Raw genomic sequence first — 16,689 nt, 5'->3', positions numbered from 1 at the left:
TTCCCATTTGCAAGATACTTAATGGTATGTATGAGTCTGCTGGTCACGGCTTTCTTCCCTTTTGGAAGTTCTGTCTCATACCAGGTGTTGTTCTTCTCCATGGCCCTCATTTCATCATCCACCGATATCCTCCATTCATCATCTTCCATAGCTTCTGCATATGTTCTTGGTATCCATTCCAGGTCCAATGAACTCATAAAGACTTGATGTTCTTCTGGATAGTGAGCTAGGGAGCATAATCCACTTTCTGGATGTGCCACAGCTTGAGCATTGTAGTAAACAAAATCATTTTTAACCCAATCTGAGGCTGGTCTTCTGATCCTTGTACTTCTCCTTAGGACTTGTGTCTGCTCAGGTTCATTACTGCTGCTTGGTTCTCCTTCTTGAGCTTCAGTGTCTGGTTGTCCCATCTCATCTTGATCATGAGATAATACTGGGTTTTCTTCAGGTTGAGCTTGCGCCGGTTGATCTTCATTCCCCCCTTCATGGTCAGGATGAGAGTCTTCACTGTTATGAACCATGGTCTCTTTATAAGGAGTAGTGTCCCGGCCTTTCTCTGGTTCCTTTTCTAGGTTAATGCCGAGTCTTTCCATAAGAATCTTCAGGTTGTTAGCTCTGTCCGAGGCAGAATGAGATAGATCTTTGAGTTCCTCCCAACTCTTCTCATCATAATAGGCCTTGGATTCCATGAACTTAACATCTCTGGATACTAGGACTCTCCTTGTCTCTGGTACATAGCATTTGTACCCCTTTTGGTGCGTAGAGTATCCAATGAACATTGCCTTTGTGCTCTTTGCCTCCAGTTTGTTTCTTAGTTCTCCTGGAATCAAAACAAAGCACACACACCCAAACACACGCAAATGATCAATTGATGGTCTAGATTTGTTTAGTACCTCATATGGGGTGGCATCAAAGAGGACTCTTGTAGGTGTGCGGTTGATTAGGTAGGTGGCTGTGACTACTGCATCCCCCCAAAACCGCTTGGGTACATTTGTATGGAACATCATACTCCTTGCCACTTCCATCAAGTGTCTATTCTTTCTTTCAGCCACACCATTTTGTTGGGGTGTGTAAGGACAGCTGGTTTGTTGAATGATTCCATGTGAGGCTAGATGTTGTTTGAAGGCTGTGCTAGTATATTCACCACCATTATCTGATCTAAGAATTTTAATCTTAACATTGAAATGGTTAGTAATATAGTTCTGAAAATTTTTAAATGCTTCTAGCACCCTATCCTTAGATTGCAACAAAGTGATCCATGTGTATTTAGACTTTTCATCAATGAATGTCACAAAATATTTATGTTGTTCTCTAGATACACATGGAGCAGTCCACACATCAGAGTGAATCAAATCAAAGCAGTTTTCATATTGGGTATTGGATTTAGGAAACACAGTTCTGCAATGTTTTCCTAATATACACGCTTCACACTCATTTTTAAAAGAAATACTAGGCAACAGGATGTTCAAGGCACGAGAATGGGGATGTCCTAGTCTAGCATGCCAGATTTCATCTTTAGGGAATTCAGAAACAGAATGAAACACACACGATAATTGAGATACAGGTCTTGTGTCCTCAAGTAAGTACAAGTCTCCCTTGGTAACACCTTTGCCAAGCAACTTACTAGAATCAATATCCTGAAAGTATACATTGTTAGGCGTGAAAGTAACTTGACAATTGAGATCATTAGTTACTTTTTTAACAGACAGTAGGTTTGAGGCAAATGTAGGCATATAGAAAGCTTTAGATTCTTTATCAAACAATCTAAGTTCACCTACACCTTTTATTGGAATTTTATCTCCATTTGCTATCATCACATTTCCTAAAGCCGGTTCTATGTTCTTAATCAGTTCTAAATCACTTATCATGTGATGAGAAGCACCAGAGTCTATAACTAAGGGCTTAGCCGATTTAAAATTATTCATAGAACCATTTGCATTGTGAGAAGTATTAAGGGAGATACCAAGAGTTTTAGATATACCAGATTCCTTGAGAGCCTTGATGAGAGCGGTTAAGTCAGACTTCTTGATGGTCTCATCTAGATTGGCTCTTGGCGTGGCATAGCCTGATGTGGAGGCAGTAGCTCTTCCCACACCTAGGTTGCTTATACCCATGGTGATTGGTGTTGTTGGCTCAGCACCATCAGTTGAGAAGTTGGCTCTTGCATCTTGGTATTGAGGGCGGTTGTCCCTAAATTTGTTGGGCTTGAGTTTAGATTCTTTATCAAATAATCTAAGTTCACCTACACCTTTTATTGGAATTTTATCTCCATTTGCTATCATCACATTTCCTAAAGCCGGTTCTATGTTCTTAATCAGTTCTAAATCACTTATCATGTGATGAGAAGCACCAGAGTCTATAACTAAGGGCTTAGCCGATTTAAAATTATTCATAGAACCATTTGCATTGTGAGAAGTATTAAGGGAGATACCAAGAGTTTTAGATATACCAGATTCCTTGAGAGCCTTGATGAGAGCGGTTAAGTCAGACTTCTTGATGGTCTCATCTAGATTGGCTCTTGGCGTGGCATAGCCTGATGTGGAGGCAGTAGCTCTTCCCACACCTAGGTTGCTTATACCCATGGTGATTGGTGTTGTTGGCTCAGCACCATCAGTTGAGAAGTTGGCTCTTGCATCTTGGTATTGAGGGCGGTTGTCCCTAAATTTGTTGGGCTTGAGGTGCGGATGTAGTATCCAGCATTTGTCCTTCATGTGGCCCTTCTTCTTGCAGTGATCGCATGTCAAGTTTTTCTTCTCATCTAGCTTGTAAGCTGCCTTGTTTGACACGGCTCGTTCAGCTTGATGTGCCATGTTTAAGTCTCCCTTGCCTCCAAATAAGCCCACAGAGCCTTCTTCCTTCTGAATTTGAGCGCATACTTCATCCAGGTCAGGTAACTTGTCAGCTCTCAGGATGTGCTTGATTAAGCTCCCATAAGATGGATTAAGCGTGAGCAGTAGTCCAAACACTCTGTCCTCTTCACGCCTGGTTAAGAGAGTGGCGGGGTCGGTAGTATGTGGTCTGAGTAGTTCCATCTCTGCCCAAAGAGACCGGAACTTGCCAAAGTGAGGCTGGAACTCCATATCTCCTTGGTTGAGGGTATTGATAGCTCTTTTTACTTCAAAGACCCTTGTAAGGTTGGAGGTATTTCCATACACTTTGTAGAGTGTATCCCACAGCTGCTTGGTAGTTTCACAGTAGGAGTAAGACTCCATGATGGCGGGTTCTAGGGAGCTAAGGAGCACTGTGAGAACCATGAGATCTTCCTGAGCCCATTTGTCTTCATCAGTAGCTACCACAATCTCCTGTCCATCTTCTCCTTGGGTGGTTTGTTTTGGAGCTGCTTCTGCTGAGACATGACTCCACAAACCCTTTCCTCCAAGGGCAATCTTCACCATCCTGGCCCACAAGAGGTAGTTAATCCCCTTCAGGGTCACAGGTATGCTGATGCGGTTGTTGTTATTGTTGTTGTTGTTCTCCATCTTGGGGATTTACTTGGTCAGAGGTAGAGTTTAAGAACTAGAAACAGAGTTTTGATTTTGCGGAATTTAGAAAGGTTTCAAGATTGTTGCTGCTCTGATACCATGATAATTTGTGAGATTATGAGAGCTTCTAAGTGTTTTAACCGTGATGAAGCACACGAACAAAGTAAAAAGGAGTGAAGTAACCGTAAGTATTTGAGAGAGAAGAGAAATTTGAGAATTTAAGAGAATGAGAGGATTTGTGAGATTGAGAGAATGAAAGAAATGTTTTTATTGAAGTGTATTTAATTGTGTAACATACATGGTGTATTTAAAGGAAACAAAAGCAATAAGCACTCAATGGTGGAAGAATAAATAACTAGTAGTGGACTAGCCACTCCTCCCCATTTGGTAAGTGATATGGCCACTTCTCCTACTTCCTCCACTACTTCCCTTTGTTTAATTCTTCATGTCAACAGTTCTTTCTAAATGAATTGGAGTTTCACTCATTTTTCCTTTTGAAAAAGAATATTGTAAATATATTTTATTATTAATACTTATTATTAGCTCTAATAATGTGTTGCACAAAAAAAAGTTCTAATAATGTTTGTTATTTTATAATTTTACAAATTTTATCCAAAATAATTGTATTTTAACTATCTTTATTATATTATACATAAATTTAGTCTTTACAAGAATATAAAATTATTTTTAGAAATTTATAATTGTATTATGAAAATATTAATAATTTATTAAAGCATAAAACACAAATACTGAATTAGTTTTGATACAAACAAAACTATATAAAAATTGAAAGATCAATTTATAAATAAAAAGCTCTTCTTGGCTTGACCTTTCCACTCGACTCACTTACGGCCGGCCTCTCTCTTGCTCTTGTTCACTCAAGACTCTTTTGTTCAGTCTCTGTCTTTGTTCTCACTCACTCTCTCTCTCTTTCTTACACTTGTGTTACAATGTCATAACACAAGCGCACACTCTCTCTCTTTACCCTCTTTCACGTTTGTCTTTGAGTCCAAATGGTGTGACGTAGAGAATGAAGGAGAATACTCGATTCCTATTCATTTCTTAAAAATTACACCATTTATAAGAAAGTTTTTGCTGCATTTGATTCATTTTCATTCTTTAAATTTTAAGGAACTATATAAGAAAAACATTTATTATCAAAATTGATATGGAACAAAGGGATTAAATATTTATTTTCATTCATTTTATTTTGTTATTCTTCATTCTTTTCTTATTCATTTTTATTCTTATTTTAATGGTCACCGATGAGAGTTATTTGTTTTGCATTCCTACTTTAATTTCTCAAAAAATGTTAGATTTGCTAAGAATTGATCAGTTTGTCATTAATTCATAAATTAAGTAATCTAAACGAACACTGTATTTCTGAATTAATAGCTTTAAAAGTAATTATAGGACTTAAAACTAAAATACATAGAAAACATGGTTTTGACTTTTGACATGCTAGCCTCAAATGTTTTCTTTTTAATTTACGGAAGATGTTTAAAGCCTTTAAAATAGTTTTTGAATTTTGGATAATAACAAAAATATGTTATAAAATAATAATCATAAATAACAAATAAACTCTCGTTGGAAAAAATAGGCTTTTTAATAAGAAACCCAAATAACATGGTGTGTTTTTTGTTTTTATTGTAGCTACAAAAATGAGTCTCCCTTTTTTTCAGGAAAACCACATTTTCAAAATCTTGATAAATATGGTAATTTCAGAAACTAAAACAAATCTAAAAACTATAACTCAATCAAGGTTTTTTAGATTTATGATTAAAAAAAAGAATAGAGAGAGAAAGGCGTGTTGGTCAATATAAATACTCTGTTTTAGAAACGGACAACCCTAAAAGGAGCAAAAAAAAAAAACAGAACAAGAGGACGAAAAAAATGAAGACAACGACAACAATGCTCTTGTGTCTCATCACGATGCTCCTAATAGCCTCCGCACATTCCAAGGAAGAAACGGCTATGCGTCTCGACATGAAGCACCGTGATTCACTCTCACCGAATCCGTCACCTTACCATCGCATCGAAGACATTATGGGCATGGACCAGAAGCGTCACAACGTCATTTCTCAGAAAATAAAAACAACTAAGGGTGGAGTGAAAATGTCGCTGGGATCAGGTTTCGACTTCGGAGCGGCGCAGTATTTCTCGGAGATCATGGTTGGAACGCCAGCGAAGAGGTTCAGGGTGGTGGTGGACACAGGGAGCGAGCTGACATGGGTGAATTGTAGGTTCCATGGGCAAGGGCCAGAGAAACTTGAGAATCGTCATGTCTTCAGAGCAGAGAATTCGTCCAGTTTCAGAAAGGTTGGATGCATGACGAAGACTTGTTCGGAAGATTTGGCGAAACTATTCTCCATCGCTATATGCCCTACCCCTAGAACTCCATGCGCATACGATTACAGGTACAAGGATAAATAAACTCTCTTTTAGTGGTTGTGTTTGTATTATTGATCCATAGTCAAAATGCGAATCAGGCCTGGCATTGGGTTTTGGGTTCGGTGCAGATTCGGTTCTTTCTGTTTTCGGTTCAATGAACCATTCGGTTATCTATGAAAATCGGTTCGGATTTAGTTCAGTTATTTCGGTTTTTGGTTCGGTTCGGGTAATAATTATAAGAACAGGCTAATATCCAATAAACTTTTGGTTTCAATTCGGTATCGTTTTGTCGGTTAGTTTTAGATATTCGAGGGTACAAATACAGATTTTTTTCAGGTTTTTAGATTAAAAAATCGGGTAATTCGGATAAATTTTAAATTTTTGGATAAAACTATTCGAGTAATTTGGTTATTTAGGGTAGTTCGGAAATTTTTAAATACTTTGGATAAAAAATATCTGGGTAATTCGGTTTATAAGTAATACTTTTAAAAAAATTGCTAATTTTAATACTATATATAATTGTTCTCGATTCAGTTCCACTCCGGTTTCAGTTTTTGGGTTATAGAAATATAGGAACCGTTCAGTTATTTTTGAATATCTGTTCGGTTTCGGGTTCGATTCCGGTTCAATTTTTGGTTCTCGGTTTTTATGCCCATGCCTAAACATGAGGGAGACATAGAGTTAGATGCAAGTGTATGTAAGGAGAAGATGTGAAAATTAAATGTGTCTTGTGCTACTATTCATTACAGTATATAAATGTTACTTATTGTGACTTGGGAGTTAGGTTTGCCTCTTTAGTAATAATTTATCCATGTTTTTTGCATTCTTACTTAGATTTGGTGTAACAGATATGTTGATGGATCATCAGCACAAGGTGTATTTGCTAAGGAGACCTTCACTCTTGGTCTCACCAACGGCAGCGTTACTAGTGTCCGTGGCCTCCTCATTGGCTGCAGCAGCGCCTCCGAAGGTGGTGCCAGCTTCCGTGAAGCAGACGGTATCCTTGGTCTAGCCTTGAGCGATTACTCCTTCACTTCAAAAGCCACTAACATCTTCGGAGGCAAATTCTCATACTGCCTCGTTGACCATACCTCACACAAAAACGTCTCCAACTATCTCATCTTCGGCTCTACACCCTCGTCTACCACCACCGAAGCCCCCGCAAGACGAACCGCTAGGCTTGATCTCAGTCTCCTTCCTCCCTTCTACGCCGTCAACATCGTTGGAATCTCCATCGGAGAGGAAATGCTCAATATCCCTCCACAAGTATGGGGTGTAAAGAAAGGTGGTGGGACCATTTTGGACTCAGGAAGCAGCCTCACGTTCTTAGCTGAGGCCGCGTACAAGGCCGTGGTTACAGGGCTACAGCGTCACCTTGTTGGTGTGAAAAGAATCAAACCAGAAGGACTACCAATAGAGTTTTGTTATTATACCAGCAAGTTCGACGACAGAAAGCTGCCACAACTAACGTTTCACTTCATGGGCGGTACTCGTTTCGCGCCTTATCGTAGAAGCTACCTGATAAATGCTGCGCCAGGAATCAGGTGTTTAGGGTTTGTGGAGGCTAAAGCTGAGGCTACTAATGTCATTGGGAATATAATGCAGCAGAATCATTTGTGGGAGTTTGATATTGCGGCCTCAACTTTGTCTTTTTCTCCTTCTACCTGCCTTTAGATTGGTGTTTTATTATACTTGACTAAATTAAATTTGTTAGTGAACAAGTAAATAATGCTATCAAAACTTGTTAGATAGCATTCATTTCCTTAAAATCACTATTGGGCCTTGTAAATAATAGCCTCTGAGTGGGCCGTTGAGAGAGCAGGTTGGGCCCATAACTTCATTAGCTTGGTCTTTACTCTTTACTAAGTTTACACGCTCTGACAAAGAAGGGCTGCTTCTGTGTTACGGTGTTGAGTAAAGTAGGAATCTGATGCATCGTTGTTTCAGTCTCATGTGCTCTCTTCTCAAAGCATATTTGATTTTTCTTTTTCATTTTTACATTCTCTCAACATTAACAAAACTTGTCGAGTACTCTGTTTTTATACCAAAAGTCACATCCTTACTTAAAGACCACATCTTCTATAAAAACATACGATAAGGGTGAAGGAAGGAGGAGCCTTGTCCTTGGAACTTGAATAAATAATTGAAAGGGTAGAACTGGGAAAGAAGTTATATTAGGGATGGGGAGAATGACCCAATCCAATGGGCAATGACCAATCCCATCATGGCATCCACTAAAATGATGCAATCATTATTGGTGACAGAGAAGCATCACATGCTTCATCATCATTCTATTTGCTTCTACGAACACCAATCACCATTTGTTTTGTTATTGTACTCTTCTTTCAAGTCTCAATACAAATTTTAAAACAATAAAATAAATATCTTGGATAAAAGATTGGATAGAGACGATACTTTGAAAACCCAAGAGGATATTGAATTTTTTTTTTTTTTTTTTCCTAAGAATGCACATTGGTCTTTAAGTTATTACTCCCTCTGTTTCATAATTGATGATGTTTTAAAAGATTTTTGTTGTTTCAAAATAGATGACGTTTTGATATTTTTATGTTTTAACTTTATTGAAAATTATGTAACCAATTAGATGTTGTAGTTATTTCTATAATTGGTTAGATGATTTTTAAATTATATTTTTAAACCATCTTTTAGAGAAAAATAAATTTCTTAATCTTTGTGCACTAATGAATAACTAATGAATAACATCATGTATTGCGAAACGGATGGAGTATAAGATAAGTTAAACTCAAATGAAAATCAATTACTAATTCAATTTGTCACACCACACATACATCAAAAACCCTTATACATGTGATTATAATAAAAACCTCACACAGAAGAAAAAAAAACACAAACTACACCAGCTACCCCAGCAGCTGGTTTATCTTACATGGCAAATTAAAATCAAACAATCCATTTCCTCCTACACCTACATTTGTTGTACACAAATCACCCGAAAGTTGAAAAACACACTTTCAATTAAGTAAATAAATAAGAAATGAGTTCTTTTAGGGATTGGTACTGAAGAGAGTGCAAGGAATGTGACGGTAACAAGTGAGCAAGTGGTCATTGGTTAGACCAGCGGCTTGCATGAAGGAGTGAACCACAGTGGGGCCCACGTACCTGAAGCCTCGACGCACCATGTCTTTGCTTATGCTCTCCGACTTGGATGTCTTGACCGGAATCTTGTGGCCAAACTTGTAGTTCGTGGAGATGGGTTTGTGGTTCACAAAACCCCAAATGTACTTCTCTAGTGACCCGAAGTTTTTCTTGATCTCTAGGATCTTTGTTGCGTTCTCCACAATGCCTCTCACTTTGCTCATCTCTATCTTGTATTCGGTGCTTATTTCATTCATCTCTTTCTCGCTAATTTTTGCAACCGCTTCCGCTTCAAATTCCATAAATGCTTTCCTGAAGTCATGGCGTTTTCTCAAGGTTGAAGTCCAATCGGAGCCTACTTGCGCGCCACTTAGGGTTAGCAGTTCGAACAACGTCCTGAAATAGAGATAATTAGTTTATTATTTGGATAAAATGAAAATGTGTTATAGTAAGATATAAAATCTAAGAAACAAAAGAAAGCTAATCACTTTTAGTTCCAAATATATAAGGGGATATAGATTTAAGATTAGTAGGTTACCAAATCATTTAGGATTATATCCTAATTTCCAAGATTTTAATACCCTCAATAAACTAAATTTTGTTGCAATTATGAAAATAAAAGTGATAGTATTAAAATTGTAAGAAAATAAAATATGTAACGCACTTGTCATCATGGACAGGGACTCCCCATTCTTCATCATGGTAGGCAACGTAAATAGGATCTGAGAAAATGACATTAACAAAATTCAGAATTTTGAAGAGAGACTAATACACCAAGTAAAAGAAAAATGGAAAGGCTAATATACCAGAAGTAGGGGTGATGAAGCTGCACCTCTGAGGATGAGGATGAGGGCTAGGGTGAACAAGAGGGACAACTTTGGAGGAGGTAAAATTAGTTAGCGTTGATTTAGATCTGCCGTAATGAGCAATCTTCAGTTTCCTTAGGGCTTGTTGTGCAGCCACTTGCTCCCTCCTCACGGCGGCTATACTCCCAGGAGCCTCGGTTATGAGCCAAGAAGGATAGCTTTCTCCTTCTTTAAAACTCTTTGATTTCTTGCGCTCCAAGCTTCCTCTCACTTTAGCTGAACCACCATTGCTCATCACACTGTCCCTTTTGAGGGACTCAGAACGGCCCATAAGGCGATTGCAACTACTTGACTGCAACGTTCCTCTTTTGGTCAAACCCATCGTCTCCGTTCTGCTCATTTTTCTATATATCAACTCTTAAGTTATATGATGTGGGAAGAAAGAAGCCGTAATGTTTAGTAAGACGAGAGAAGGGTTGAGTTGATTATTATGAATTTATGATGATGAAATGGAGAAGAGAAGTGGTTGTGTACGTATATATACTACGAGGGACATAGAGAGTTGAAAAGTGGTTGTAACTAAGGGTAATTACATTCTTACAGTGTAACATTATTGTAAAACTAAAACCGTGTGGAAATTAAATTATCAAATAATAACAACAAGCAACAACAAAAGAAAAGGAATATGAAAAAGAGTTAAGAGGCAGTGGCATGTGCAGAATTTGATGCAATGATGCCATCAAATCACATCCATGTGACCTTTAAGTCTTCCTCTAACTATTTTTGTTTACTTTTCTTTTGGTACTTCAATATTCTTTCATGTATTATTTTCGCCTTCTGTCCTTTATTCATTTTTTTTGTATCACATGCTCAAAACAATATCTATAGCGTTAGTATTCACTCATATTTTTTTTTTTGAAGAATAGTATTCACGCAACTTAAATTTTCTATTATCAACTTTCCATCTTGAATTTTATTTATGTATTTATTTATATGAATTAGTTTACAGAGACAATACAACTCTTTAATGGAAAAAGTTCGTTTTTCAATTGTTTATATATTCATGTGCAGTTTTGTATGCATATTGCAGTTTAAACATTTTGCAGAAAAATGGAAATTAGGAATTTCAAAAGGACTGTTTAGGATGGAGGAGATAAGATAAGAGAGTAAGAGACAGACCATGTGGTTTCACATATCCTATTTTTAAATATCTTATTTTTATCAGTTTTATAATATTAAACACTACCTAATAGGCTAATACTCTAATACATATCTTTATTCTCCATCTTCTGTGCTTCGGTGTTTGTCTTCCCGTTACTCCTAAGTCCTTTTTAAATCCATGATATGTTTGCTTCCTCCGTTATGTCCATTCCAATCAAATATCTATTATGCAGAATATTTATACTGTTGGATTAAGCTTGAAAGAAAATGAATTTTGAGATACAAGTTAAAGACCTAATCCTACCGAGTTATGGCTTTGCAAAAGGATTAGGAAAAGGAAATATGAAATATCTTAAGTTCATAGAGTTTAGGAGAAATCTAATCTCTATATAAGAAGATATCAATGTGTGGTATAACTTATGAGTTTTGTGATTGTGCGAGAGTTTTAGGTTTTTGAGTGAGTTTTTCTTAAGATTAATAAGAAAGTTATTCTTATTATTGAGTTTTATACAATTCAAGATTTTATATATACGTTGAATGCCATCTTGTGAATCATTTCTTCAGAATAACACAATTGACTTTCTCAACGCTTATGCTAGTTCATGTACAAGTATAAGCCTACAAGCAAATTAGAAGAATGTGGTTACAGGTTAGAGAACATGTGACGATGTTGCACGTTGCCTCTTTGCCTTCGCGCTTCGCACGAAGTTTCATCAACACTTGGCATAATTATTTCCACACGATCAATATCATTGGGGAACCAAATTTTAACCAAAAAAATATATATATCATTGTGGAATACGTATAATTGAATTTTGAAGAACAAAAAAAAAACGTATATATGAATCCATCGAACATATATCGTCATTGTCTTATCAATCATAGGAATGTTTTGACCACAAAAAAAAAAATCAATCATATGAATGCAATATATAATTGAGTCTATAAGGTCACACTGTTTAGTGGTATGGATTTGGCACTTTTCTTTCCCTTTAGCCATGTACTATAACCTAAGAGCCCTACTAATCCGACCCATCATTATATGGGCCTTTATGTAAATAGATAAAATTGGAGTTAACAAGCCCAACTTTATGTAATAGAAAGCAATAACCTATACGAAAGTAGTGAGAAAATGACAAACTGATTTTGGTAAAATCTCAGCTTTCAAAACTAGTGACAACAACAAGTGGAACTTATTCGTACAAATTATATACATTTTAGAAAACTAAAAAAATTGTAAAGTAAAACTAAAAGGTCCAGCCAAGATCATCCATGGGATTGAAATCCATAGACATTGCTGAAGAAAACATGGAACCAAAATCAGGATCAAATGTAGAGGAAGAAGGCGTGTTAAACAAAATGTCCATGTTGAGATCATCATCTTCAACACCTATCACTGCCTTTTCACTTGAAAACATGGGAGCTTGTTCGTGGATTGGTGCCATTCCATCAACATTTGACCAGTTAGGAATCATATTTTCATCATTTAAAAGACTTGACATGGTATGGTCGATGGGGATCACGGTTTGGGAGGGGATTGTAGTCTGGTTAGGAGATTTAACTTTGTTTGGTTTATTGGAAGTGTAAGGATTGACGTTTGTGATTGAGAAAGCTGTGGTTGATTGATCAAAAGTAGGGTTTGTCATGATGGACTTCGTCTTGCTTGGCTTAGGTGTATTATTACTAGAAGAAGAAGCAGATCTTTTGTGTGAAGGCATAAGGTTATGAGTGGAAGGATCTAAACCTTGAGAAAGAAGCTTCTTCTTAATGCATGAGTTCCAAAAATTCTTCACTTCATTATCAGTGCGTCCAGGTAAGTGCTTAGCAATTTGAGCCCATTTGTTACCAAGAATACGATGAACATCAATGATAGTCTGCTCTTCCTCCGCTGTAAAGGATCCTCTCTTCAGATCAGGCCTCAAGTAGTTTATCCACCTTAATCTACAACTCTTCCCACATCTCTGTAATCCTATATACACACATACATACTATATATAAATCATACATCGAAACTGTAAATGGACCAACATTAATATATAAATAACATGTATCGATATGTTTAATCGTCAATTGGTTTTGAGTTGGAAACTAGTAATTCCTATATATATATATATATATATATATATATATATATATATATAGTCAATACTAGTTTCCAACTCAAAACCAATTGACGATTAAACATATCGATACATGTTATTTATATATTAATGTTGGTCCATTTACAGTTTCGATGTGAGTTAGAGAGAGATGTAAAACCGGCAAGCTTGGGAACAGAACTCCAACTAGGATGACCGTGAGTGGTGATATAACGAAGAAGCTTGGCGTCTTCCTCTGGAGACCAAAGCCCTCTCTTCACTTTGTGCTTCCCACAACATCGATGTCCCATTTCATCTCTTTTCATTTCCCACTTCTCACTCATCTTCCTAATTTATATATGCAACATACAAGCTAAGACTCTTGGTGTTAATAAACCACCAGGGTCACTATTTAATTAATTTTCCCTCAGCAGTTTTATTTTCTTTCTTCGTATAATTAATTTAATATGATTAACCAAACTTGTGTTGTTTCTCTTTTTCTCTCTGCGTGTCTTCAAATGGAAGCCTGTTTAGAGACATTAGCAGTTCACGTCACTTTCCTTGACAAGAAAAAAAAAATCCATTCATGTATCTATTTAACTTGTTTTCTGATTAATGATTCATTGCATGCATGGTTCCTGTAATTATCAGTGTACTTTAATGGAATGGTTCTATACTATATGTTCTTTATAAGACGCTAACTTCCTAAATTATACAAGTTTTGATTAAACTAGACTTCAACATACATGGCATGGGTCACTGACTCATTAGTAAGAAAATAGTAGATATATTATCTTCGGATCATTACACTACTTAATATAGAATGACCCATTGGATTTTAGATTAGTTGTACTCATGATCACGCACCTTTGTAAACTAAAATTCAGTACGCATAAACGCAGTATGATATGTTCAAATGCCGTAGACTAGTAAAACCAAATAGAAGTATAAAAAATGCAGCAGAGTATCATTAACTCTACAAACAATCAACAAGAGTATAAAGATCATCAAATCTGTATTAATTTCTTTTCTTCTTTTTTTTCAAACGAATTTATTAAAAGGCTACTAGAACTCGATCTTCCACCGCCAATGGATCAAGCTTTCTTTGCGGTGATAAATCTTTAGAACCCGTGTTTAAATTTTGACCTAAACTGATATGAACAAAAAGATTATAGGCTTTCTACATGATCTTTATCAACTTATCATGTGAAAGGCTTTTTGCAAATGCGTTACTTTTGGTAGTTTGAATATTGGAATCCATGACTAGTATACGTACTATCCATCAGTAAATACGTTTCATTTACTAACATAATAGTTAAATTAAGAGGTAAAGTAAGGAGCACGATTGCAATATTTTCCGACCTAATCGCAACTACTAGAAAATTGGAGCATGAGAAGAATTAGAACAATCCTTGGGGCTTCCAAATAACACTTCCGCTCAAGTAAGCCACGTACGGTCAAGCTTGATATATGTCTTTAACGCAATCGTTTGTTTGAATCCGTCAAGTTAACTGTAATAATAAACTAATCAAAATATAGGTGTGGAAAAGCGGTTAATTAACATAATAGTACTAATCCGTCGCTGTTAATTACCATATCATGTAAAATCTTCGTATTGATGAAGCTACATATATTTAACGATACCACATCTGTTCTGGTTTTCCATCATACTATAAAATTAGTATTTTATCTGGCAGCCTTTCTTTCTTTTAGTTAATTTTTATTTATTTATCGATAAACCCTAACCCTGAGTAAAGATGGAATAGACCACTTGGTAATCTTTTAGTTTTCTACAAAAAAATAAAACTAAAGAAAGTAGTGGTCATTGTTGGGCGATTCTGGTATCAATTTGACAACATGAAATTAGAATGATGTAACACAATTCATTTTGCTAATAAATAACTGGGTAATCATGATTCATGAGTCTGTTTTCTCCAAGATACGTACGTCATTTGATTGTAGGAGTAGTAACTAAGAAGATCTCGGCCTATACCGACTGGTCGTAGCGTTAACTTTGTCTTTCTTGGTTTAACATTTTTTCTTAATTAATTATTTCCAAATGTTTAGCTCGACGTATAGCTTTATTAACACGAAACATCGTCAACATAACAACACTGTCTTCTGGATCATTTGTTGTGTTAACTACTTTTGCGAATTATTTTGTGTTGAGTAGTTTTTTTTGTAATTTTTTTTGGAAGAATTTTTTTTTTGGAAATTAGAATAAGAACCTGAAGGATAAATGAGACCTAAACTAATAACGTTAACTTTATTGGACTGAGAAACTTTCAACGCGTTAGGACTGAGAAACTTTCAATGCGTTATGCCTGCCATGGACTGAGAAACGTTACCTGTACAATAAGCTTGTTTCATTCTCCCGCCTTCAACGCGTTAGGCCTGCAACGGTCTCCTTTTTGTCGACGTGGTATCTTCTTTTTAGTAGGTAGTGCGAGCTTCTAGCCATTTTTTGTAATGCGGTTCCTTGATGGACTGAGAAACTTTGTACCATAATCCTGCTTGGATGTATTAGTTACGAATGAAATGTTTAAAAAAAATAACGTTAACTTTATGTTTTGAAAAAGAAAAGAAACAACGAATAATAACAGATAATTGAAAGCTGGTGAAGTGTGAGAGCAAACAAATAACACATTTACTCCATCGTTCAATCTTATCCTTAAGTTATGTAATAAGTCTCCTTCCTTGCAGAAGATTAATAAAACACCCTTTTTTGACCGTTTCATATCCGCGAGACTTCCATTGACTCGTCAACCGACAGACTTTGAGAGGTGAGACTATAACTTTGACTAGTTGCCTTTCATGCAGTCGGAAGAGATATAGGGATCCGAGGCGAAATTATATTTTTTTTTGTTTATATAATTTTATGCGTATTATATTTAAAATGAAATAATTCAAAATAACATATTTTTACCACATGGAATAAAAATTAGAAAACAAAAAATGATACAATTAGAATGTAAAATTTTTGATTAATTTATTTTGGTTCTTTAATAATTTTCACCAAATTATCATAGTATATAAAATGTGTATAAAAGGTGATGTAAATTATTAAATTAGTAACATAAAAATGAAGGTTAAAATTTTGTGTTAAAATGATGATACTTTTAAAAATATTAAATCTCTAAAACTTAGTTACTTTTAAATGTTTTTACATTTACTTATATTCAGAAAAATGATACAAAATATATAAAACCATATAATAATAGATAAAACCTTAAAAGTCAACAAAAGTTGCTTCAATTTTTATTTCTTTGATTTTTCTCAGCAAGTCATCTTAATTTGCATGGGTTAGAACTTAGAAGTTGATGATTTTAAAAAATACTATTAAAGTCTCTAGGATTTTAACTAAAATAGATTCTAACAAAAAAAAGTTCCAAACAAAAAGTGGATCTGAAATCCGGTAAAAATCTAACTAATATTTATTAGGTACAAAAAATTAGAGATTAGGGATCCCAAAAATTTTACATTATTAAGCACGGCTCCGGTTGCCTTGACCAGACTCTCGTTTGTCTCAAGATCCTCAAATATATTGACCCTTTTAATGTGGCCCATCTAACGTTATCACTTCAAAATTCAATAAATTGGGTTTTTGGTCTTTTGGCCCACATTTCCTCAGATTGTGAGGGGATAGATATATTTGAG

The 16,689-nt window shown here is 35.7% G+C and overlaps 3 protein-coding genes across 3 annotated transcripts; 1 reads left to right on the top strand and 2 right to left on the bottom strand.

The window, feature by feature from the left end:
* The first annotated feature begins 5,282 nt into the window (after positions 1-5,282).
* On the top strand, positions 5,283-7,907 carry LOC106293684 (aspartic proteinase CDR1-like). The gene is made up of 2 exons (XM_013729350.1): positions 5,283-5,899; positions 6,722-7,907. The coding sequence occupies exons 1-2, from the start codon at positions 5,376-5,378 to the stop codon at positions 7,545-7,547; spliced, it is 1,350 nt and encodes a 449-aa protein (XP_013584804.1). The 5' UTR covers positions 5,283-5,375; the 3' UTR covers positions 7,548-7,907.
* Positions 7,908-8,628: 721 nt separating this feature from the next.
* Positions 8,629-10,303, bottom strand: LOC106343460 (DNA-3-methyladenine glycosylase 1-like). Its single transcript, XM_013782680.1, has 3 exons — positions 9,794-10,303; positions 9,652-9,709; positions 8,629-9,383 (listed from the first exon to the last, which is right to left on the bottom strand). The coding sequence occupies exons 1-3, from the start codon at positions 10,191-10,193 to the stop codon at positions 8,897-8,899; spliced, it is 945 nt and encodes a 314-aa protein (XP_013638134.1). The 5' UTR covers positions 10,194-10,303; the 3' UTR covers positions 8,629-8,896.
* A 1,898-nt stretch (positions 10,304-12,201) lies between these two features.
* LOC106293984 (transcription repressor MYB6-like) lies at positions 12,202-13,376 on the bottom strand. The gene is made up of 2 exons (XM_013729610.1): positions 13,214-13,376; positions 12,202-12,923 (listed from the first exon to the last, which is right to left on the bottom strand). The coding sequence occupies exons 1-2, from the start codon at positions 13,374-13,376 to the stop codon at positions 12,202-12,204; spliced, it is 885 nt and encodes a 294-aa protein (XP_013585064.1).
* Positions 13,377-16,689: the final 3,313 nt, after the last annotated feature.

This window comes from Brassica oleracea, chromosome C5, assembly GCF_000695525.1.
Source record: "Brassica oleracea var. oleracea cultivar TO1000 chromosome C5, BOL, whole genome shotgun sequence".
Classification (NCBI taxonomy): Eukaryota; Viridiplantae; Streptophyta; class Magnoliopsida; order Brassicales; family Brassicaceae; genus Brassica; species Brassica oleracea.
Note: the sequence above shows the minus strand (reverse complement) of the source record. Positions and strands in the feature narration are given on the sequence as shown.